Below are 23776 nucleotides of genomic sequence, written 5' to 3' on the forward strand. Positions count from 1 at the left end.
TAAAGTCTGTTTCACTAAAGGTGGCACTTAGGAAGATGTTCCTCCTCTTCAAATACAGGCCGAGTGTCTGGACTTCTTGAAGCTCTGTATAAATGCAGCACTTTGCTCAATTGTACCTTGAAATGTTAGTATTGTTCCCACCATGTCTGGCTCTACCCTTCCTCATTTCCTCATGGCATCTCTCGTATGTATAAAGCTGGCTAAGCCTGTTCGTGCTGTTGTGGCTGCCTCAAGGGCAGAATGAGTAAGCTGCATGAAGAGCCATAAATCAGGAGGCACAGACTCATCTTTCCTTCTCTCAAGATCAGACGTACAGTAAATAATTCGATATATAATTATAAATTGATAGGGGAAAGAACTGGTACTAAAACTTTTTTCTCACTCATCTTTATTTGTTATTCATGTTAAGTTCTGGTAGCGGCTATGGTTTAAATGAATCTTCCAAAGAGAAGGGTGTGTGTGGAAGGGGGTGGTTTGGGCATGCAGGAGGTTGGGTGACTTTTGAAAGTTGTTAGGAGCTTAGAGCTGCTGATCTTGGTGTGTGATGACTTGAAGGGAAACTTGTTGGGACGTGTTTTGTGGAACCAAGTTAGTCAAATGTCCAGAACATATTCTTAATTAAAAAGTAGAATTCAGTAAAATAATATTTCTCTACAAATCTGTCTACAGAGACAAGTACTTTACATTTTGACTTTTGCTCTATCTCTTTTACTTAGTGTTGATATATGCATTTAGAAAGCTTCTCACTAAGTATTGCCCAAAACAAAACCAATTAAGTAACTTATCTTGCTGCTGGGAATTATGTACACACAGTCAAATCAAAGCTGTCTTAGAATTCCAGCTCCATTACCCACCAGCCAGGAGACTGGGTGAGTTACAGAACTTCTCTAAATCCTTGTTTCTTCATCTGTTTGGTTTTACGCTTAGCTACCTGGCAGGGCTATTGTGAAAACTGGAGGAAATAAATGATGTTTGGCACAAAATGGTGTTTAATAGATGTCTTCATTTATGTCAATGATCTTTAGAAGTGATAGGGGCTGTGGTAGATAGAGATCAGAGGAAGGTAGGGGCCTATGCTCAGGAAATGTATAATACAGCTAAGAAGAGAGTAATATATTATAGGAATAGTATCTACTTAACTCTTTTTCTTCTTCTTCTTTTTTTTTTTTTTTTTGAGGAAGATCAGCACTGAGCTAACATCAGCTGCCAATCCTCCTCTTTTTGCTGAGGAAGACTGGCCCTGAGCTAACATCCGTGCCCATCTTCCTCTACTTTATATGTGGGACGCCTGCCACAGCATGGCTTGCCAAGGGGTGCCATGTCTGCACCCAGGATCCGAACTGGCAAACCTCAGGCCGCCAAAGCGGAATGTGCAAACCCAACCGCTGTACCACCGGGCTGGCCCCAGTATCTACTTAACTCTTAAATTGATGGTTGTGGCCTAGAGCAGTTAGGGAAGGCTTTGGAGCTGGGCGGGAGTTACCCAGGATCTAATTTGGTTAGGGGATTAGGGAGATAAGAAGGCTTTTAGGGGAGTTACCTGAGCAAAGGTGAGAAGGCTAGATACCTCTTGTCACTTATGGAAGAGAAAAAGCAGTTGGTTTAAAAGGAATTAACTTTCCCACTCCTTTTCCTCTAAAGCTTACTTTTTCCCCAATATTTTGTTTTGGGATAGAAAGTTATGATGTGGCAAACTCTATTACTCTATCTCTATTACTCTAGGTTAGAGGTCAGCACACCTTTTCAGTAAAGGGTCAGACAGTCAAGATTTTAGGCTTTTGTGGCCCACAGGTGGTCTCTGCTCATATTCTTTTTACAATCCTTTAAAAAGGTAAAATCCATACTTTTCTCTGGGCTGCGCAAAAAGAGGCTGAGGATTCCTGCTGTGAGCATTTTTCTTCCATGTTCCCTAAGGGTGTGTGTATCTGTCTGTCTGCTGATTGGGGTTCTAACACAGCATCACATTGGTCCTTACGCAGTGTTGCCTTGGCCAATTTTCTTCAAAATCTCTGGCCAATAATGGTCTCTTACATGTAAATGTTTTCTCTGAAGGACTGATAGATGGTAGGAGGTGAAGTTGGAGCTATTGGGAACTGTTTGCTTACCCCAGTGGTTCTGAACCTGGAGTGGTTTTGCCCACCTGGGGACATATGGCAATGTCTAGAGACATTTTAATTATCGTAACTGTGTGGTAGGTAGAGGCCAGCATAGTATTAAAAATCCTATGGTACACAGGAACTGCCCCCCCAACCCCGCTGACAAAGAATTATCTACCCTACATGCCAATAGTGCCAAGGTTGAGAAACTGGCTTATACAATGAGATTGGTCTCCATTTCTTGGATCCTGTGCCACTGTAGGCCCTGACAAAACTCAAAGTGTTATTAGACTTGCAGGATTCCAGATGATTGTTCAGTCGCAGAGTTTGCATGATAAACTATGGCTAGTCACAGCTAATCTTAGTTCTGTAAGGATCCTGAAAGCACTGCCCGCACCCCGCCCCCCCCCCCCCGAAAATTTAGCACAGTTGTCTTCATTTTAATGACCGCAATTGGTGGTCATTGCTCTGTTGCTTGAACATCTCTGGGATTGATTTTCTTATCCCTCAATAGGCACACATTTATTTCATCACTAGATGAGGTAGAGTGGGATTGTGGAGATAAAATTACTTACCGTTTTAGCTCTATGATTCTCCTATGAGTATACAAATAGGCATCTGGTGAGTTCAGATGTTTGAGTCATAAATGTGACCCTCCAAGTGTGATTATTGAGGGTTATGAAAGTTGGTCACCTGAGGGCTCTAGGAAGAAGGGAGAGGACATCACTTGTTAAATGCCTGCTTTGTGGCCTGGGCTTGTTTTACCTCATTTAATCTTCACAAGAAAGCCCAGGGAAGTAAAGGTTATCACAGCTTTGGCTTTACAGATAAGCTAAAGTTTAGTAGGGTTAAGTAATTTGCCAAGGAACATATGGCTGCATTTCTACACATAGTATAATTGAACTACAGAGGAATGTAGCTAGTTGAGGGAAAACACAAAAATTAATTTGCCTAGTGCAGTGGGAAAGCAAAGCAATGTCTCTTTACTGGAGAAAGGAAGGAGGAAGCTAGGAGATGAAACAAAGGGATTTTGAATTGACAATGGAAAAGGATATTACTCTTTGAATTAACTCTTCAGATGACTGGCTTTAATTCTTGGTGAGAGGGAGCTCTTTGAATTGTTTTAACATTGTATCCTCTGAGTTTGCAGTTAAATAGAACACAAGGACTTTTTCTTAATATCTGTCTTCATATTTTACCTTTATAAAATACCAGTGATAAAACTATAAAATAAGGCAAACATTCTAATAACCACCACTTAGATGGCTGTTTTCATTTTAAACTCAAGAAAAAATAGAGTCCTATAGTACTATCTGTTATATGCATTGTACTACATCACAAAATTCATGCAAATTTATACATAATACAAAGTATGACTATAGCACTGAAACATAAACATAAAGAAATTAAGCATTTCAATGACTGTTAGCTTCCTAAAGTAACTATTTTGACAAAGATACAAGCTTAGAGAGTTTGCAAATTTGTAAAACTTGATGAAAATCTCTTTTGGTTTCACACTCAAACCCAATTTGAGCCATGCATTTCTTAAAAGCCCCGTTTCGTGGCTTACCCAAACAGTGTACTCACTTGATCAAGAGCTACAGCAGCCAATGTTGGCTCTGACTGCTTGAATTCTTTCTACAAATTTACTCATAAAGGTCAAGCATTTGCTGCCATCCAAGATGGTTATACTGTGGGGCTCCAAAAACCTAGAAGGAAAGTTTGAGTAAAAGTGACATAGAAATAGTGTCGTCAGTAATCTGAGGCGTCTTAAACGTTTATTAGGCTAAAAGTAGCCATTTATACCTCATGGTCTTGACTGATGTAACCATATCTTTAGTCATCATGGTCATTGCCTTTTGTGTGCTGGGAAGATAGACAGAATGAAGGATTTTGTTAACTTTGTTGCATACTTCATGGTTTGAAACCAGAAAAAGTGCTCAGTATTCATGCATTTCCTACTACTCTGTAAACAGAAATTTGATTACTGGTAGTACTTCAGGATAGGGTTGATTGGCCATTTTACCCAAGAGGGCAATTGGAGACTTAGGAGGTGTGGGTGAATTCCCAACTGACGGGAAGCAGCCATTCTGAGATTTCAAACAATTGCCGATCTAGATGCATTTTACTTGTCATCTTTCTTGCTCCATGTGATTGTAATTTTGCCTTAGAAGCAATCTTATTTTACCTCCCCAAAATGTTTCCTTAACTTAATCTCCCAGATTTACATTTTGAGAAGAATAGCTCAGTTTCCCGGTATGGAGCCTCTCAAGTTGAAGATATGGGGAATATAATTTTAGCAATGATTTCAGAGCCTTATAGTAAGTATTGCTCTTGTAAAAACACAGACATAGAATTTGATCCTACCCTCTTCCCCTCACCTATACTTTTGAATTTCCTACCACAGCTTTGTCTCTCTAAAAGCTAAAATGATGACCTATATGTTCTCATTTTTAGACCACAAGTTTTCAGATCCTGAGAGAGTAAATTACAAATTTGAAAGTGGCACTTGGTAAGCACTCAACTACTATTCCATCTGAGCCCTTAGATTTGTTTTTATTCATATTGTGATATTTAACTCCCCTTATGTTTTAGTAACTTTACTAAACCTTTTGGCATCCATTTTTTAATATTGGGTTAATTTATAAAAGAAGAGTATATTTTAAAGTAAGCTTGGATGTTGGGATTAACATTTAATGAAATATCTGCATCCTTGGTCATTGTGGCCCTAGGTACATTATGTGTTCGCATCTGTGATTCTTATTTTAGCCTCTCTGAACTGTCCATCCTCTCACTGGAAAACTTCCAAAGGAAAAATCATAGGTTTTAAAAGAGTTCACAAGATTTTTACTGAGATAATTTTAAGTATGTTCTATCAGCATTGACTTTAAAGCAAAGGAAATAACTGAGGAGGAGTATGAAATGGTGGTATCTCTGTTTGTGATCACAGGGAGACCTGTTTCAGTTTGTGATTCACTGTAGTGAATTGCGTGAGATTGCCTGGTGCCTAAAGTGAATAGAATCATCTGACATCTTCGCTCATAGAGAGACTTTGAAGCCTATTTAGTTGTGGAGAAAGTGAGTCATTAGGAAAATGTCCTAGGAGTACTGGAAATATGAATATGGGAGGAATAAAACATCTAATGTAGTTAAGATATATAATAGATGATTTGCAAATGACTCATTAAGGTGTGGGGACTCCCAAGCATTTCCATAAACACTCTCTGAAGGCTCTCATGTTTGCTCCCCTGTTTAATAGGGGAGATAATTTAATGGCAGACTTCTGACCACGTGCTCACATTCCTGATGTGAGTTAATTGCCAGCTTTATACGGATCCTAAATTTTGCTGTCAAACTGGATTTAAACCCTACTTGTGTACTGGCTACCTCTGAGAGTGAATTTAAACCTATCATTCTTGGTTCTAGGAACTTACAGGCCATCAGGGTATTGGGAGACTTTGCTTCCTATGAATTGATCCTGGATCCTTTAGCATTTGTGGCAAGCAGGCAGCAACTTGATGGAGATAGATGGTTTGCTGGGTGAGCCAGCTGTGTTGGACCTGCATGGGCAGTCACCTTTCTATAGTAAACTGCCTAAAGAATTCTTTGAACTGTGACCAGATAATTTTTGAGGTTGTGAGGTAAATCAGGCAGTATTACAAGTCTGTCTGAACTCCAAATAAATAATACCTCATGTGTAAATAGGCAAATTGTCTTATTAGGGGGTCAGACTCACTAGTGTCAATCAGGCAACCTGAAGTTTTGCTTGATCCACAGCAGCAAGATGGAACTTATTGATGACAACACTGTAGTTCGGGCACGAGGTTTACCATGGCAGTCTTCGGATCAAGATATCGCAAGATTCTTCAAAGGACTCAATATTGCCAAGTTGGTTTTCTTTAGTCTTATTTTACTTAATAATCCCAAAGGGAGGATGGGTTTCCTATTATGTTTTGCTCACTGTATTTTTTTTCCCCTATGTCTATCCTATCTGTTCTATTCTTTTCAAAGGGGTGGTGCAGCACTTTGTCTCAATGCCCAGGGTCGAAGGAATGGAGAAGCTCTGGTTAGGTTTGTAAGTGAGGAGCACAGAGACCTAGCACTACAGAGGCACAAACATCACATGGGGACCCGGTACATTGAGGTATGTCCTCAAAACCTGAGACCCTTGATGTCTTGAATGAGTGTTAACATTAGAAGACTCAGAAACTGTATTTAATTTCTTTTTCTTTTCTTAGGTTTACAAAGCAACAGGTGAAGATTTTCTTAAAATTGCTGGTGGTGAGTACCTTTTATATAATGTGGCTATAAGAAGAATCTTAAATAAATAGGATCATGAATGGTTTTTATTTCTCAATGAAATGTAGGAATTGATTTTTTTTTTTTTTTAAATGGAAGGCAGAAATGTCCAATAGTATCAGTGAGTGTAATATATAACACTTGCCCTAAGGCTTGAGTCAATCAACTGTAGTTAAATAGCCATTAAAAATAGTACTATACAGAGGTGAAAGGGTCATATAAAGTTGTGCACAAAGGGAAAGAGTAGTTCTTGTAAGAAATTAAATAGTCTGAAAACTACTTTGAAACAGCCACACCAGAATACCTAGAGTTGTTGCATATGTGCTTCTAGTTTTTCTCTTAAACTTCCTTAACTCATCAGTGGCCAGGAAGATGGTAGTTTTCTGGCTTCTGATATTTTTGGATATGTAGTGTTTGCAGTAATATGGTCAGAAAGAAAGGGAACAGATATAGTCTTTGTCCAATTCTTGAGTGATTTGTAACTTTAAAACCTGAAAGTAACAGGTACATAAAAAATATTAACTGGTCTTTCCGACAGATTTCTTTCTATACAGTTAATTACTTTTAAGTTTCTATTGCTTTGTTCATACTGCTTTGTAACTTCCTTTCTCCTTTTAGTTTATTATGAATATCTTCCTATATTACTCAGTTTTCAACACTGTATTACAAGTGTTAATTGCTATACAATGTTACATGTACCGTACATTTTTCTTAAACATCCCTGTTGGGCATTTAGCGCTTCTTTCCATCTCTTCACTCTAAGTATGTTGCAGTGAATAATTTTGTATCTCTGTATACGCCACTCGTTAGGATAAATCTCTAAAAGTAAGAGAGCTGAATCAAAGAATCTGTGTGGACCTTTTAAGAGGCTTTTGACACCTATTGCCAAAATATACTTAAATCCAGAGAATTTAAATGCGTTTAAATACAGAGGACGTTTGTATCCCTGCATTATATAACCCTGGTGAAAATCTCTCTGACTGTAGAACTTATAGTAAAAGCATCCTCTTTGCACAATTTGCTGGTATATTTCTATTCTGGTACTTATTTCTTTAGATAAACGAAGGCCTCCAAATTCAGAGCTTCAAGTTTCATAGTGTTTCCAAAGTTCCAAAGCAATGTTTGATATTGGTTGGGGATAAAGTATATTTGGATTTGCTATGGTTCTGAGGTTCCATGGTATGTAACATTGTAAACTGCAGATGGCAAAGTTAACTAATAACTCACATTAATGCCTGGGATTTCATGGTATGTGGGCAGTATGATAACAGTTTACTCTTAAGGGAAAATGTTACAGTGTATGAGTTTCAAGGATGTGCATATGAGTATTTGCTACATGGCAGTACTGTACAGAATGCTTTCTGTTTGGCAGAATGTTGATAAATGTTGAAACTGGTTGCCAAGTATGTTCATTATACTCTTCTCTTTGCTTGGGTATGTTTGAACTTTTATTTCTCAATAAAAAGTAAATCAGGAATATAATAACAAAAATCAGCAAAGTGCTTTATATGTAATAACTTATTTAATTATCATAATTTATGAGGTAGGTAATTTTACCCCCATTTTACAGATGAGGAAACTAAGACACAGAGGTTAAACTTGACTAAGATCATACTCTAGTAGCCAAGATTGGACCTAGGCGTTCTAGCTCCAGGACCTGTGCCCTTACCCACTGTGATTACTTACTGCCTCTCCATAAGAGGCATACAGTGGTTGAACCATGCTTTAATTATCTGACCACCTTTCTAAATCAAGAGAGGTGTTTTATGACAGTGGTAGGGGGAAAGTTTCTAATTTATAGGAAGAGAATTCTGATTCCTGGGATGTTATGAATTCAGTGGGAGTGTGGGTTTTAATTATGAACTCAAGATGTTGCCAAGAATTTTACCATTTTAAATTTGGTAAAGTTGATATCTTAACCATTTCTCCCCATGCTTTCCTGATGTTTGTATTCCACAGGTACATCCAATGAAGTAGCCCAATTTCTCTCCAAAGAAAATCAAGTCATTGTCCGCATGCGGGGGCTCCCTTTCACAGCCACAGCTGATGAAGTGGTGGCCTTCTTTGGACAGCATTGCCCCATCACTGGGGGGAAGGAAGGCATCCTCTTTGTTACCTACCCAGACGGTAGACCAACAGGGGATGCTTTTGTCCTTTTTGCCTGTGAGGAATATGCACAGAATGCATTGAGGAAGCATAAGGACTTGTTGGGTAAAAGATACATTGAACTCTTCAGGAGCACAGCAGCTGAAGTTCAGCAGGTTGGTTTTTAAAAGAATGTTGATGGCTTTGCGTGAATTTCCTTTCTTTATTTCCGAGAACAATCCTACATTATTCACTGCATTAAAATAAAACTTGGAAGATACAAAAAGTGTAAATGCATGAAAAAAATCTCATTCTTAACCAAAAGATAGCCATTATTATCTTGTATACACACAGAAAAAATATTATGTGTTTTTATATAACTGGAATACTGCTATAGATATACTTTTATATTCTGTTTGAAAACTACATATCTTGAATGATTACCCATGTCTAAAAATTCATCTTTAAGTTAATATTAGGTCTCACAGAGTACATAATTTATTTACAAATTCCACTGTACATGTGGAGTTTTTGTCCTCCCGTATGAGAAATTTCTTGGGCTGGCCCTGTTGCCTAGTGGGTGAGTTCCATGTGCTCTGCTTCGGCGGCCTGGGTTTGGTTCCAGGGCACAGAGCTACACCATTCATCGGCGGCCATGCTGTGGCAGCAATCCACATACAAAAACAGAGGAAGATTAGCACAGATGTTAGCTTAGGGTGAATCTTCCTTAAGCAAAAAGGAAGACTGGCAACAGATGTTAACTGCAGGGCAAGTCATCATCAGCAAAAAGAAAAAAAAATTCTTGATAAACTTGCTTATAAAGTCTGTTTCTGATTGATTTCTTTAGCGCTGGCTAGAGGGGTGTGAGCTTTTAAGATTTTTAATGTCTTGCTAAATTTATTTCCCAAAATGATTGATCAGTTCCATATTGCTGGTGAAAATGTGAAGTACCCTTTCGTCCTGTTACTACCTTTCAGAACTCAGAGTTGTTTTTGAGGCACAATGGGAAAATTAGTTCCCCAGAATGTGCTAAGATCCAGGCATAAAACTGTTTTTAGGGTCTCAAGCCTTTTGACTGTTCTTCTTGAGTTACTGGCTGAACATTCTTCTTCAAGGGTTAGTTCGTGTTTCCTTTTAACTGAGACCATGTAGACTGCTTCACATGGCTCTTCCAACTTACTCTGCTTGGATCCCATGGTAGAACAGAGTCACTTTTATGATTCCTTTGGTCTTTTTTTTTTTTACAAGCACTAGGATACTGACTCTACTGTTATTTCTGTGAGTTCATAAAATGATTTTGCCTAGCTTCTGCAAACCCCATTTTATATTAATATTTAAAATAATTGCCCAAAGTTAAAAAGAACCTTTTGCCTTCTAGGTTACCAAAATTATTTTTTTTCTTTCAGAGATTGGCACCTGAGCTAACATCTGTTGCCAATCTTCTTCTTCTTCTTTTTCTTCTTCTTCTTCTCCCCAAAGCCCCAGAGTACATAGTTGTATATTCTAGTTGTAGGTCCTTATGGTTGTGCTATGTGGACGCCACCTCAGCATGGCTTGATGAGCAGTGCCACGTCCGCGCCTAGGATCTGAACCGGTGCAACCCCAGGATGCCGCAGCAGAGCACACTAACTTAACCACTCAGCCATGGGGCCGGCCCCCAAAATGATTTTTATATCTAGAATAAATATCGGTGAACTTTAAGTTAGTTATGCATTCTGTTGTATCAATGCTCTTGAACCCTAGACTCTGAATATATTTGCAGTTAAACAATTCTGTACCTTGTTGAAAATAAGTATCATAAATTCTGTATCTAAAATATGCTAAACATGCTTGAGGCTTTAAACGTTATATACATCTGTCCCAAACTAGAGGGGGAAAAAATGAGACTTTCTATCTTTAATCGGAAGAACAGTTTTTATGGAAATCATGGCCTAGAATGGACCACCTCAGGGCTTGGCTACTGTATATTGGTAGGTTTGGGTACAAGCAAATGCTGCCTCTTTATGGCTTTACCAAAAGGTGGTTTTGGGTATTGATGAGCTTCCTCTTCAGCGCCCATCCCTACTGACTTACTTAACAAATGTTGAAATGGTCATAGGCTATGCACTGTCTTCTTGTCATTATTAACAATCGTTTTGATCAATAACTATGGAACTGTAACTATTGCTCACCTCCTATTTGGCAGGTACTATAAGGTTCTTGACCATTTCCTCTCCCAAGTTTGTCTATAATCACATTTCTATTCGTGTTCATCCTCTAATGTTTGTGCTGTGTCTGGACAGTCTGTACAATTTTTAAAGGCCTTGCCTCTTTGTCATGAAATTTCTTTGGCTGTGTTGTCTTCTTTGATTTTCATCACCTTTTATTTAGATAGCAACTGGAGAGGGTGTGAGTGAGGAAATTAGGGTAAATTTTTGGGAGGGATTCAATTCTTGTGTATTTTCAGTTCATGGGATGATGAAGGCTACCGTGGTAAGTTGTTCAAAATACCTAGGGATGCTCTCCATGGTATTTGCACAAGGACCTCCTAGTAGTATGAACTAGGAGGCATGTCCTAAACTGAGACAAAAGTCGACAAGAACCTTGTAATACGAGTTTTGCCTGGGAGTAATCCTTTCTCCAAAATGTATCTGACCTCTCATCCATTCTCAAGATGGCTGAACTCCATGAATTTAAAAGATAGTCGAGATCCTCTGTCTTACAACTTTCTCAAATTCACGCAGAAACTAAGTAATTATTTTCATGGTAACTAAATAATTTTTTTCTCTTTTACATTCAGCCATTCTGTCTTGAGCTTTATATATCATTATACATGTGGCATTATATTTTAATATAACCCAGAGTCATTGTTTGACCTGTGGTTCCTTACTAGGTCATTCTCTTTCTTTGGATTTGGAGGAGGAATGTGAAGATGATATTAAGGGAAACACTGTACTTAGTGAAATGAAATCTAATAGATTGCTACAAAAGTCTACATTTTAACAATATGTCCAGATTTTTATGAAGGTGACGGACTTGAAGGATATTTGTCCCAAGGCAGATAGTGATGCATCTGTCTAGTAGACAAATCTTTAATCTAAGCACACTGTGTTGTGTGTGGTGTATGCCTCAGCATGCATTTGACAAAAGTGGGTATGATGCTTTCCAAGGTGAAAAGCATGAGTCCCTTTCTCTATGAGTGCTTCTAAACTTTAATATGCCTATGAATCACCTGGGGATCCTGTTAAAACGCAGATTCATATGGACTAGGTCTGGGGTGGAGCTGAGATCATGCATTTCTAACAGGCTCCCCAGTGATGCCAGTGCTGATCTGCAGACAGCATTGGAGGAGCAAGGCTCTAAATCACTTCTGTTTTGCTTTGAGTACAGGTGCTGAATCGATTCTCCTCGGCCCCTCTCATTCCACTTCCAACCCCTCCCATTATTCCAGTACTACCTCAGCAATTTGTGCCTCCTACAAATGTTAGAGACTGTATACGCCTTCGAGGTCTTCCCTACGCGGCCACAATTGAGGATATCCTGGACTTTCTGGGGGAGTTTTCCACAGACATTCGAACTCACGGGGTTCATATGGTATTGAATCACCAGGTAAGAAAGTTGCTTATTGGAAAACTGATTTGCTTATTCTTCTCAAAAACTCTTCCAATAAAAAAGTACAAATGTTCAGCAGTAGTATACTAAGTCTTAAAGGAAAGCTTTAGCTATAAATGCAATAGGTCTTTAGGATGAACTCCACAAAGAATGCTATCATTGGTATGGTATTCAAATTCAGCTCTGATTCTGTCATCACATATATCCATCAAATTATCAATAGCACCAGGTAGGAGACAAATACATTATCAGTCTAATACAACGTTTTACTGTTGTAACTACTGAACTCTGTAACTCGGCTGTTGTAGTGTAAAAGCAATCATTGACAATATATAAATCAATGAGCGTGTCTGTGTTCCAGAGTGTTTTGTATCCATAGACTGTTTAGAAATGCCTTATTCCATATATATATGTTAGGCATCAAATTACATTCAGTAGAGTACAAACTCAGTAAGGACTTGTATCTGCACTACCTGGAACACTATGTGATCATAACAGGCATTCAAATGTATTAATGAATTATCGTTGGGAAGCCTCTATCTAACCAAATTATTATGGTATGTAAGTATATATTCAAAGCATATTAAAAGTAGTTCCTGGGGCCAGCCTGGTGGCACTGTGGTTAAGTGCGCATGTTCTGCTTTGGTGGCCCGGGGCTCGCAGGTTTGGATCCCGGGTGTGGACATGGCACCGCTTGGCAAGCCATCTTGTGGTAGGCGTCCCACATATAAAGTAGAGGAAGATGGGCATGGATGTTAGCTCAGGGCTAATGTTCCTCAAAAAAACAAACAAAAGTAGTTCCTGGCTTGATGTCTCTTGATTTTGGCTAAATAAAATTCATATTAGTTGCTGGACAATTTGCCAGTATTTTGTGCTATCACAAGCAGGATAGAGTTCTAAAAATCGGTAAACCAAGTAGTACTAACTAAAATTTTAGAACTCTTTATTAAAAGCAAAGTTGTATTAAGTTTTGAAAATAAGATGTTTTCTGAACATTATGGGTTGAATTAGGTTTGTATTGGAAATACAAAGTACATGCCACTGGGGACAAGGAATCAGAAAACATCCTGAGCCCCTGCTTGGTTTTCCACACCAGCACATGCTCGTTCTAACTCTTAAGTTAATAATAAGCTATGCAACTTTTATCTGACTAGGTACTCTCTCAGCATGCTTTACTGGTGGGAGTCCTTTCAAATAAAACTCCCCACAATTCAGCATCACCAGGGAATTGTTTGGTTTCTCTTTGAGTCACCATTTCTAATAACCTAGGGGCTATTATTACTCTTTGATTAACAACAGTAGACAGATTTGCCTCTCATTGACCCATGTGACCTGTTGACCTATTGTGATTGCACTTGGGAGGAATGCCTCTTTGATAATGGATGAGCTCTTAGCTGCCTCGAAGATGTTAGGTTTCCATCTTGGACTGGGTTTCCCTGGTATCCCTAATTTCCCTTGTATGTTAACTCTTATGGTAACTTGCATGGTAATAATTTGCACAAAACGATCCCCTAGAGACTTAAACCCATAAAATAAGAAAGGAGTCTTATAAGCTGGTTGTGTCTTTTTCTCCCTTATAAAATGTCCATGTTAAATAAATTTAAGCCATTCTGGTTCTGTGGAACAGAAATCTATCAGCTTGGTTTTAAATAGGGTTTTTTTAGTGAGCTATTAGTAACAGAGGAAATGTCTATAAACGCCTGTTTGACCAACGTTTAAGGTGGCAGTGCAAGGGAAGAGATGAGAGAAGGGCTTTCAAGCAAAGCTGGTGATATAGCTCTCACCAGCCCTTGCTGTGCTTTGCAGCTCCCAATTCCTTATCCCCCTTCCCTATGCCCAAGCCATGTCCAACTTAGGCTTTAGGGAATGGAGAAAGGGATGTTGCAGACCAGTGAGAGCCAAAAGAGAACACTGGTTTGTTCAGTTTCATGCAGGAGGATACATAAAGCTCTAATACTGGTTCTGTTACTAGCTTTTCTCAATCAAATAAGATTTAATCAGATTTTTCAGAAAGGAAAAACCCAATATACAGTGCTATACTTTGAAACCACAGTCACAAGGAGACCCTTTCAAAATTCCATAAATCTGATACTAATTAATAGAAACCAAAAAGGATCACTTTCAGCTATGAGCTCTCAAAACTGCTTCTTCAAAGTTTTGTGGGCCATTCTGGTGATTAGGTGATGAAATGCAAGTCAGATATCAGTAGATCATACTGTCACCCAGATTTTGTGGCTAAAATATCTATACTGTGGGTGATTGTCACTTTGCATGTTTTGTAAGTAACCATTTCCTTGTTGAAGGAGACAGTCTCCTTTTGTTTCTATTCTTCCCCCACACGCTCAGGGCCGCCCATCAGGAGATGCCTTTATCCAGATGAAGTCTGCCGACAGAGCATTTATGGCTGCACAGAAGTGTCATAAAAAAACCATGAAGGACAGATATGTTGAAGTCTTTCAGTGTTCAGCTGAGGAGATGAACTTTGTGTTAATGGGGGGCACTTTAAATCGAAATGGCTTATCCCCACCGCCATGTAAGTTACCATGTAAGTTTTTCTTGGGTCTTGGCGCTATTCTACGCTATATGCTGGTAGGTGCTTAAGCTGCTTTCATAACTTTCTGTGCCCCTGGTTCTTTCTGAGGCAGGCAAGGTGGTTACGGTTACATAAGGCTTTCCCATCTGAAATCGGTAGTATCTGGTAATCATTTAAGACCTTGGTTGTGGACACCCATAATTAGAGATGCTACAAATACCTCCTTTCAAATTATATTCTTGCTTTTCCAGTGATAAGCACTTGATTTCTGAAGCTTAGTGTCCTCAAGATAAGCACTGACTCTGGGAGGCAACCTGGCTATGTAGATATTTTAATACGCATTTAAAGGTAAAATAAATATGGCTGGATCTTTTTTTTTTCCTTTCTGTAGCACATTTAGCTTTTTAGAAGGGTGATTTGATGCCCATTTTACATTTTTCAATTTTTTGAGCATTAAGTATTTTTGGAAAGGATAACCTGGGGAGCACTTCTCTTGCTCTCCAGAATATCTGGAATGAGCAAGTTAGTAAAAAATACAAATGCGTAAATAAGTTAGCCAAAGTTTCCACTGGACCACAGGATCAGTGCTTAATTTCAAGCCATGCTCTTGCTCATTGGCACCTGGGTGCAAGCCATCTGGAATCCTGTTTGAGAGGAATAAGCCCTTTAGTTTGGAGACCAAGTTCTGGTTAGTGATTAAGGAATATTTGGGGATCTGATGTTTAAAACTTGAATCTTTTTGATGCAGTTTTCACTTTTGAATAAGACATACCTTGTTAGGAGGCATGTTTTGTGTGTTTAAAGACTGTAGCAACTGGAATACAGTCCAAAGATAACTGAGAAAGTAAACTGGATTATGTACTCGATTTCCAGAAAATGGGGAGTGTTAGGACATCACTTTCTAGTAAAGAGGAATCTATACCAATGTACCTATTTGATAAAGTATTATTCATAGAACATTCAGTGGGGCTTAATCCTTTTTATTCCTTGGAATTTCTAAATGCTAATAGTCCATTTATCTGCTGCTTGCTGTTGGTGAATATGTAAGAGTTGATCACTAATGACTGTCATGTTTTGCAAATTTATGATTAGGCTTAAGTGAATATCCTAAAGTCATCTTAGTCATATGCATTCTGCCCATAAAACACTGATAATGTCAGTGACTTCTACAGTTTCCTTTAATGAAAATCTATCAAGCACATTGAGATAGGGGAATTTCTCTATCATGTGTAACCCAAATTCTTCTGCTGGGATATCCTTTTTCTTCTCTCTCTTCCTGGGGGAAAACTGGTCATTACAGACTTTCTTCATAAGACTTCAGTTTCTTCCCCTTTCTTCTCACAAGTCCTAAAATAATAGAAAAAATTTAAAATGCATTTTTCAAAACATAAAAATAAATTTCTATATCCTTTAATACTTTCCAAAAATTTTAACTAAAATTTGGCTGCTTTTTATTTCAGTGGAAGAGATTACTCATTTAAAAAAAAAAAATCAGAATTCCAATTTATACATGCTAATATTACGCCTGTTCTACTGAACTTTCTTTCCTGCCAGCTCATTTTAGGTGATTGCCTATTTATACAGCAGCCAAAAAATTTACAGAAATTGCGGGATTTTGATCTAATCTGAAGGACTAAAGCAGTTAAAAGTAATTGGTTATTCCCCACTGAGGGGTTTATTAAATTTGGGAAAGAAATTCTGTTAAAGTCTCATTGTTTTGAAGTTTTAAACTTTAATTTGTTTATTTTTTAACTTTTTGAAAAAGTTAAAATTTTAAGGTCAACTCCATTTTTCTAATCTATGAATATGTAAGTCTGATTCTCTTCTAGGAATACTGGAATAGCTGTCCTTTCGTTTGAGGAATACTCAAATCTGAGCAGCCCAATCTGTTTAGTTATCAAAAATTTCTGCTTCTTTGTTTTGAGGCAGGACAGATTGACACTTTCTATATACGTGTCTTATTGGTGTGAAGGACTGTCGGATAATGAATTGTTTGATAGTTTTGAAAGCAGGATATAGGCACAGGCTTTATAATTTTCTACGTGACTTGGGAGCCTCGAATTGTCATTTGCCATTTTGTGGACTCTTTAAGGCCAGGGATCATAATTTAAAAGTTCATCTACATTTGGTATCTAACATGTAGCACAGTTTTTGGTGAATATGAAGGACCCAAATGTTGAATATAAGATCAATATGTTGGTCTTTGGTGTTAGTACTCAATTCCATTGACATAGAAACTCATAAGAAGAGCAAAAGACAATAGAGATTTTCATGTGAAAAGTTATCCTTTGGTCCTCTGGTATTTGCAAAATATGTTAGGTAGTTCTAAGTGTGAAAATTAAAGTCAGGGACCCCAAATTCGGGCAACCTCTCAGTTATCTCTTCTGTTGGGTACAGATGGCCTGGATAGTTGTGTTCATCCCACATGTTAAAGCTGGTGACCAGCAACTGGTCTGACTTAAGTGTGTTATTGGGCCTGGAAGAAGTTGAGTAGCCAGAAGACAAAGGAATTTCATCTTTTCTATTTTCTTTTCAACCTGAGTTGAGTTTTTATCAGTTGACTCTCAGGGAGACTTATACATATATTAATTTGGGTTATTTTTCAGGTTAGATTTTTTTTTTTTAACGCGTGTGAAGATGTAGATTAGCTTCAAAGCCCATCTTCTGGATTGCCTTTAGGTGAAAATAATGCAGAGTTAATATCCTTTTGGGTCAGTTCACTTTGGCACAATCTATGCTTTGGTATAATACATAGTACTGGCAAATAGCATTTTATAGCCTTTTTCATTTTATGTTGTACTGTGGAGTAGATAGCAAGATGGAATAGCAGCATGGCTCTCAACAACAAAAAAAAAGAGAACCCAGCTTTTGGTTTAAAGTTACACTAAATGTCAGTCCCATGTTTCTTTCCTCAAAGGGTTAGTTTACGGTACCTGGCACTCAAGATTCGGGGAAAAAAATCACATGTCATGAAATGGTTGAGAAGGCTTGAAAGTCTACTCGATGTTGGTTTTTCCAAATTTCAGAGTAAAAACGTTTCTTTAGGTTGATGGAGTGTGAGAGATGAGATTACTTCTAAGTGATATCTAATCAAAAGGAGGTTGCTTGGGATGATATAAGGAACTGATTTCTTTCTTCAAAATGTGCATATGGAATGGTGACCTTACAGCTTTAGTGCCAGCACATGTGTCAGCTGTTACAAATGTGTCTCAAAGTCTCTCTCTTTGCTTATTTAGGCCTGTCTCCTCCTTCCTACACATTTCCAGCTCCTGCAGCAGTTATTCCTACCGAAGCTGCCATTTATCAGCCCTCTGTGCTTTTGAATCCACGAGCACTGCAGCCCTCCACAGCGTACTACCCAGCGGGCACTCAGCTCTTCATGAACTACACAGCATACTATCCTAGGTAAGGCTCTGATGGAGGGGGAATGAGGGACAGAAACAAAAGACTCCCTTGATGGCCAGTGCCTGAGTTCACAAAAGAACACTGTCGGCCACATTGAAGGTTAGCAAGGCAGGTAACAGCCTCTGGTCGTATCTGTGACCAAGAAAGTTGTTTCAAGACAAACTGAAATAAGTTTATTTTTTAACCATGTAGTATTGACAGTATGATCTTTTAGGTTACCTATGTATACAACTTTCCTTTTTTCCTTTTCCTATCTTAGGGCCATTAGTGAGTAGCACAGTAATCACTGTAATAGGATGGCAGTATCATGTGAATGAATTATAAAATAGGAAAATACGTAACGAGAATAATTATATTTTTAAGTAGCATGAATTCATATGTCAAGCCACAATAAATGCAAATTGTTGTTTTAAATTTTACAGGGCTTGTATTCTTTCCCCTCTAAATCTTAACAAACAAGTCCAGAATGAGATTATTCAATATATTTTTAATCTGATTCTTTTGAGTTGTGCTCAATTTCTGGGAGGCAGCAGGGTATAATGGAGAGAAAGTTATCAGTGTGGACTTAGGAGACCTGAGTTTTAGTTTCATCTCTTCTTCTAACTGGGACAAGTCACTTAACCTTTCTGGCTCTTATAAAATAATGGGAGTGGGGGGCCAGCCCCATGGCCAAGTGGTTAAGCTCTTGCGCTCTGCTTCAGCAGCCCGAGGTTTCATCAGTTCAGATCCTGGGTGCGGATCTAGCACCACTCGTCAAGCCATACGGAGGTGGCATCCCATATGCCACAACTACAATATACAATTATGTGCTGGGGGGCTTTGGGGAGAAGAAGGAAAAATTAAATCTAAACAAAACCTTTAATAAAATGATGGGATTGGTCAAGTTTTTGGAGTCCTTTCAGGTCTGAATGCCTGTGATTCTAACTTGGATATATAATGACTTCTCGTTCTCAATTTTCTTTTCAAAAAATTTTTAAAAAACTTTATTTAGGGGCTGGCCCCATGCCTGAGTGGTTAAAGTTCGGCATGCTCTCCTTCAGTGGCCTGGATTTACAGATCCCGGGCACGGACCTACTCCACTCATCAGTCATGCTGTGGAAGCATCCCACCTACAAAGTAGAAGAAAACTGCCACAGATGTTAGCTCAGGGCTAATATTCCTCAAGCAAAAAAAGAGGATTAGTAACGTATGTTAGCTCAGGGCAAATCTTCCTAATCCAAAAAAAAAGCAAAAAAACTTTTTAGCAAGTAACCAGTCACTTTATTAAAATAAGATTTTACTTTGGCACAAGCAATATTGCTCAAAATTTTAAAAATTATACCAGGCCTTATTTTTTCTTCTCAAGCTTATTTAGACTAAATCTTTTGAGTACATCCAATATGTAAGTGAAGTTTTTGATAAGTGGCCTGGAACTAACCTATCTGATCCCTACAGTTGCTGTGCCACATTGTTATTTTCTTCTCTCTCCATCTATAGTTTTCCATTAGGGATAAAGAACTTTGGAATCACAGCAATGAAGTTTGTAGCCACTGTTAATTACATTTGTTTATTTTTTTAGGAATTTTTAAAACACTGATTAATGCTATTGGAGATATTCTTTATTCTACTGGGGAACAAGAATAGGGAGAAAGCCATGATAATCCTCAGCTGGCCATGTTTTTGAAGACTTGAAAAGGTTCAGAAGCATGAGTAATTGTTCATGGTTGAGTGCCACGTCAGGCACCTAGCCCAATCCCAATCTGTCACCTTCTCTGGATTCTGTAAACAATCACTTGCAGGTAGTGGATTCTGGTTATAAGAGCAATCTTTGTCTACCTTTCTTACACTATCAGAATGTCAGGAATGGAATGCACTGTGCCACTGGAAGCCTGGTGCACTTTCTCTTGCCTACAATACATTTGCAGTGTATCCGGTTTCACCATTGACTTGCTATCTGGACAGTGTTAAAAGAAGGGATCTCTTAGAAATAGTTTCCCATCACAGTGAGATGGGAACTCATGTCTTGAATCGAAGCCCCAAAGGCAGGAGAACCTGACATTTGTGGTTTAATGATTCCTGTAACTTTGGGCTCCTGACTGTACTTAATTTTTTTCTACTAGTAGTTTTAAAGTTTGTAATGTCCCCTTTGTTGAGTCTAGGAGTGTAGAAGTGTAGTGGGTAAAATTAGGCTCCCATTTTACACACCTCCAAGTCCAGTAGTAATCGCTGTTGGCAGTTTAGTAACACGCATATGTGTCTGCTTCTAAATAATGTGGCATACTTAACATGTACTGCCCCCCTTGTTCTTTTATTTTTTTTTGTAACTTGCCAGCATGTCATTGACTTCTTCCCTAAGGAATATTTATATATTTACCTTACTCTTCTAACTTCCACATGATGTCCCAACAGTGAAAATACATCATAACTTAACAATTCCTTTATTTTTAGACAACTCATTTCATTTTTCTCTATTAAGTAAAGCTCATATTCATCTTTAAATACTTATATTTCTGGTCAAATACCATATGATCTCATTCAGAAATAGAAGATAACAACAAACACACACGTAGAGACAGAGATTGGTTTGTTGGCTACCAGAGGGGCAGGGCGGAGGGAGGGGGGGGGGAAAGGGGTGATTAGGCACATGTGTGTGGTGATGGATGTTGAACATCACATCACCTGCACAGAAATCAAAATACATGATATATACCTGAAATTTATATAATGCTATAAACCAATGTTACTGTAATAAAAAAAAAATGAATAATCTATTTCAAGCTGAAAAATAATGCTTATATTTCTGTAGGATGATTTTACAGAAGTGGAATTTTTAAATCGAAGGTCATGTGCATTATATTTAAATTGATGCTTCCAAATAACCTCTGATTTGTTTCATTAATGTACATTTCCCTAATTCTAGTGAAATTACCCACACAAATGCATAAAAGTGTTCAAACATGGCACCATGCTGTTATACTGTAAAATCTGGAATAATTTAAAAAACAAATTCCAAAAACAATAAAAAGATTTTATGGTTTTGGCAGAACACCGTTAATCTCTAACCGCACATGACTATGTGTCTTTTGAGGCTATTGGAAAACTGTTATGTAAATATTCAAGGATATTGTGGCCTATTCTTTGATAAGTAGGAAAGGCTGAGATACCATACTTTAGGCTAAAAAAAGATACTAAATCAGAGGCTTTGGAGTTTGTCTCTTTTTAAATTAAAATTTTTTAATTCCCTCCACTTTTTAAATGAAATATGTCAGTTTGACTTCATATTAATGCAATGTGTTCATTAATTTAAAACATCAAGATGTTAACGTGTTTTGCAGATTTCTGAAACCATGTCCTTCAAAAAAAGTGATTGGTTCTAACTGTTCTTAACTTTCGATTTAACTGAACAAACTGTTATTTAGTACCTGTGTGTGTGGCCATATTGGGAATAGTAGGATTAATAGGACCCGGACACTTTCTGGTCCCAAGTAGCTGACAGAGTTCGTCTCTGCGAAGTCAGTGACTTCAAAGGACTCCTTCAGCTAGGTGGCATTTGTCCTTATTTATTTCCTCTAACTTGTTATATTTGAAAATTTGGAGATAAATTCTATAGTGGGCATTGCTCCGAGAATATAGTATCTTTCATCATTAAGGATTTAGGTTACTTGAGGAACATTTAAGGAGAAAATGTGAACCAAAGAATTGGTTTTCATTTGTTGTTAGATGAGTTTTTAGCATTCTAGAGGAGTAGGTGTGACAACAGCATGTTGAAGAGCAAGTTCCTCAAGTGGTTCTGTTTTCTGCTTATGGACCTTTTTTTCCTTTCCTCTCTTGGGAGAAGATTTCAGTTACCCAGTATCCCAGAGCATAGCCTAGGATACAAAAGAATTAGAAGAGGCTCTCTGTTCATGCCCACCTGCTCATCACTCAAAACTCTGTTATATCACACCCTTTCTCTCCCATTACATAAAGCCCTCCCTTTTATTCTGATCTCTTATTTTTCTCAGAAAAGAATATTCTCCCTTGCATCAGAGCTGTAGCACAGTTGAGAAGCATGCTGATTCTTCAATTAAATGTCATCTAATTTAAGGAAAGAGGGACTAACGTAAATGCCTTGTATGCATCACCTCACCTTTTGTAGGACACTAGACATTAACAAGTAACATGACATTGAACCAAAAAAGATGGCAAGGGATATTTGACTTTCTTCATGAGTAATGCGTCATTTGCATGCCTATTTGAAAGGTTTATGGTGGGGGGAAATTCTTTTTGCCTTGGGATAACCATTTCTTGTAAAATCAGCTTATTTCTACCTAAGCAATGAATATGAGTATTTAGTAATATTGAGGCCTTCTGCAGTGTTTGCTTTGTTGTATAATGTTGTATTTTATTCTGGAATTCTTTGCACTTAAACCACAAGGATACCAAGCCTCTGAGAGATGCCAGCATTTCTTATTTTGAACACTTTGCTTTCTAGTTCAAGTTTACTTTTTCTATTTGTGTTTTTAATAAGTATAGGTATGCTTATCTTTAATAAGATATGTTCACATGCAGTTATAACAAATAGTACAGAGAGATCCCATATACAATTACCTAGTTTCTCCCAATAGTAACATTTGGCAACCAGCTTACTTTCTAATTTACCTGTTGAAAGTTTCCTAATAGGACTAAGAAAAAATATATCCTTAGTATGGGGTTATATTCGTCTTGGTTAAAATTTTTTTTACAACTTAGTACCACAAATGCAAACTGGAATTCAGCATACAATGAAATGATACTAGAATATTGTGATAATGCAATATCAAGCATTATATTATTGTAATTCAATTGTAATATTGTAGTAATGAAGAAGAGTCAGATAAGTTTTGTTGGTGGGGATGATTGTCACTCAGTTTTTTCAGTTGGGATGATATTTCTAAATGATGTAACCAAGAAGAACTGCTGTGGGCAATTCGGTCTTTCCTGTCAGTCAGTGAGAGATCAGCATAGCTTCCATAGAGGACATAGTCACTTGCTAGTCTAAGGACCTTATTCATATAATGAGCAGGTCCAGGAATTAAAATGAAAAAATGCCTAAAATTCTTCTTCGCATTGCAGAAAATTATCAAGCGCAGCAAACCTCAAGGAAAAATAATCACTCAAACACCTTATAACATTATGATATTATGATATAACATATAATATGTATCATTTTATATTATGTTATATATATTACCATTATATATATTATTATCTTGTATATATAATATATATTATGATATTAACAATATCAATATTTTGCCAGTATTGTTTCATTTATTTCCACTGTTTACCCTACAACACTCCTACTCCCAGAACATTTTAAAGCACAAGACCTAGAGATCATTTCTTTCACCTGCTATTATTTATGTGCCAAATGTATCTTTAAATTAAGCACCTTATTCTTAAAGCATTAATGACTTTAGTTAAAGCAGGAGAACTTAATAAAACATGTGTCCAACCTTGATAAACAAAATAACCCTACTTTGCCTCTATTGCCCCATTTAAACATGTCCTTTGTCTGTCTTTACGAGATTACACTAAAGGAAGCCTAAAGGAAGAATTGAGATTTGTCTGTGACTTTTGTTCAACAATGCAAATTAATGACTTTTGACTTTGATTTTCTTTACCGTATGTTGTGTCTTTTAAAATACCTCATTTTTTGGTCTTTTTAATTTCACCAAAAGCAAAATGGCTTTATTAGGAAACATTTTCCATTGAAGTTTGAAATAATTAATAAACAGTCTCTGAAAAGACAGCCAATAATAACCAA

The 23776-nt window shown here is 37.6% G+C and overlaps 1 protein-coding gene across 17 annotated transcripts in view; it reads left to right on the forward strand.

Annotated features, from left to right (window-relative positions):
- The window catches only part of ESRP1 (epithelial splicing regulatory protein 1), a 56787-nt gene that overhangs the window by 13800 nt on the left and 19211 nt on the right, over positions 1-23776 (forward strand). For 5 of the 17 annotated variants that reach the window (XM_070631743.1, XM_008540110.2, XM_070631736.1 and 2 more), the window contains 9 exons: positions 4319-4417; positions 4554-4608; positions 5874-5984; positions 6108-6240; positions 6335-6377; positions 8355-8656; positions 11850-12068; positions 14418-14604; positions 17841-18009. In XM_070631743.1, coding sequence (XP_070487844.1) covers positions 4319-4417; positions 4554-4608; positions 5874-5984; positions 6108-6240; positions 6335-6377; positions 8355-8656; positions 11850-12068; positions 14418-14604; positions 17841-18009 — 1318 coding nt within the window. Of the gene's footprint in view, positions 1-4318; positions 4418-4553; positions 4609-5873; positions 5985-6107; positions 6241-6334; positions 6378-8354; positions 8657-11849; positions 12069-14417; positions 14617-17840; positions 18010-23776 lie in introns of all 17 variants that reach the window. The other 12 variants (XM_008540108.2, XM_008540113.2, XM_008540114.2 and 9 more) reach the window with 3 other exon arrangements.

Source organism: Equus przewalskii, chromosome 8 (assembly GCF_037783145.1).
Source record: "Equus przewalskii isolate Varuska chromosome 8, EquPr2, whole genome shotgun sequence".
NCBI lineage: Eukaryota > Metazoa > Chordata > Mammalia > Perissodactyla > Equidae > Equus > Equus przewalskii.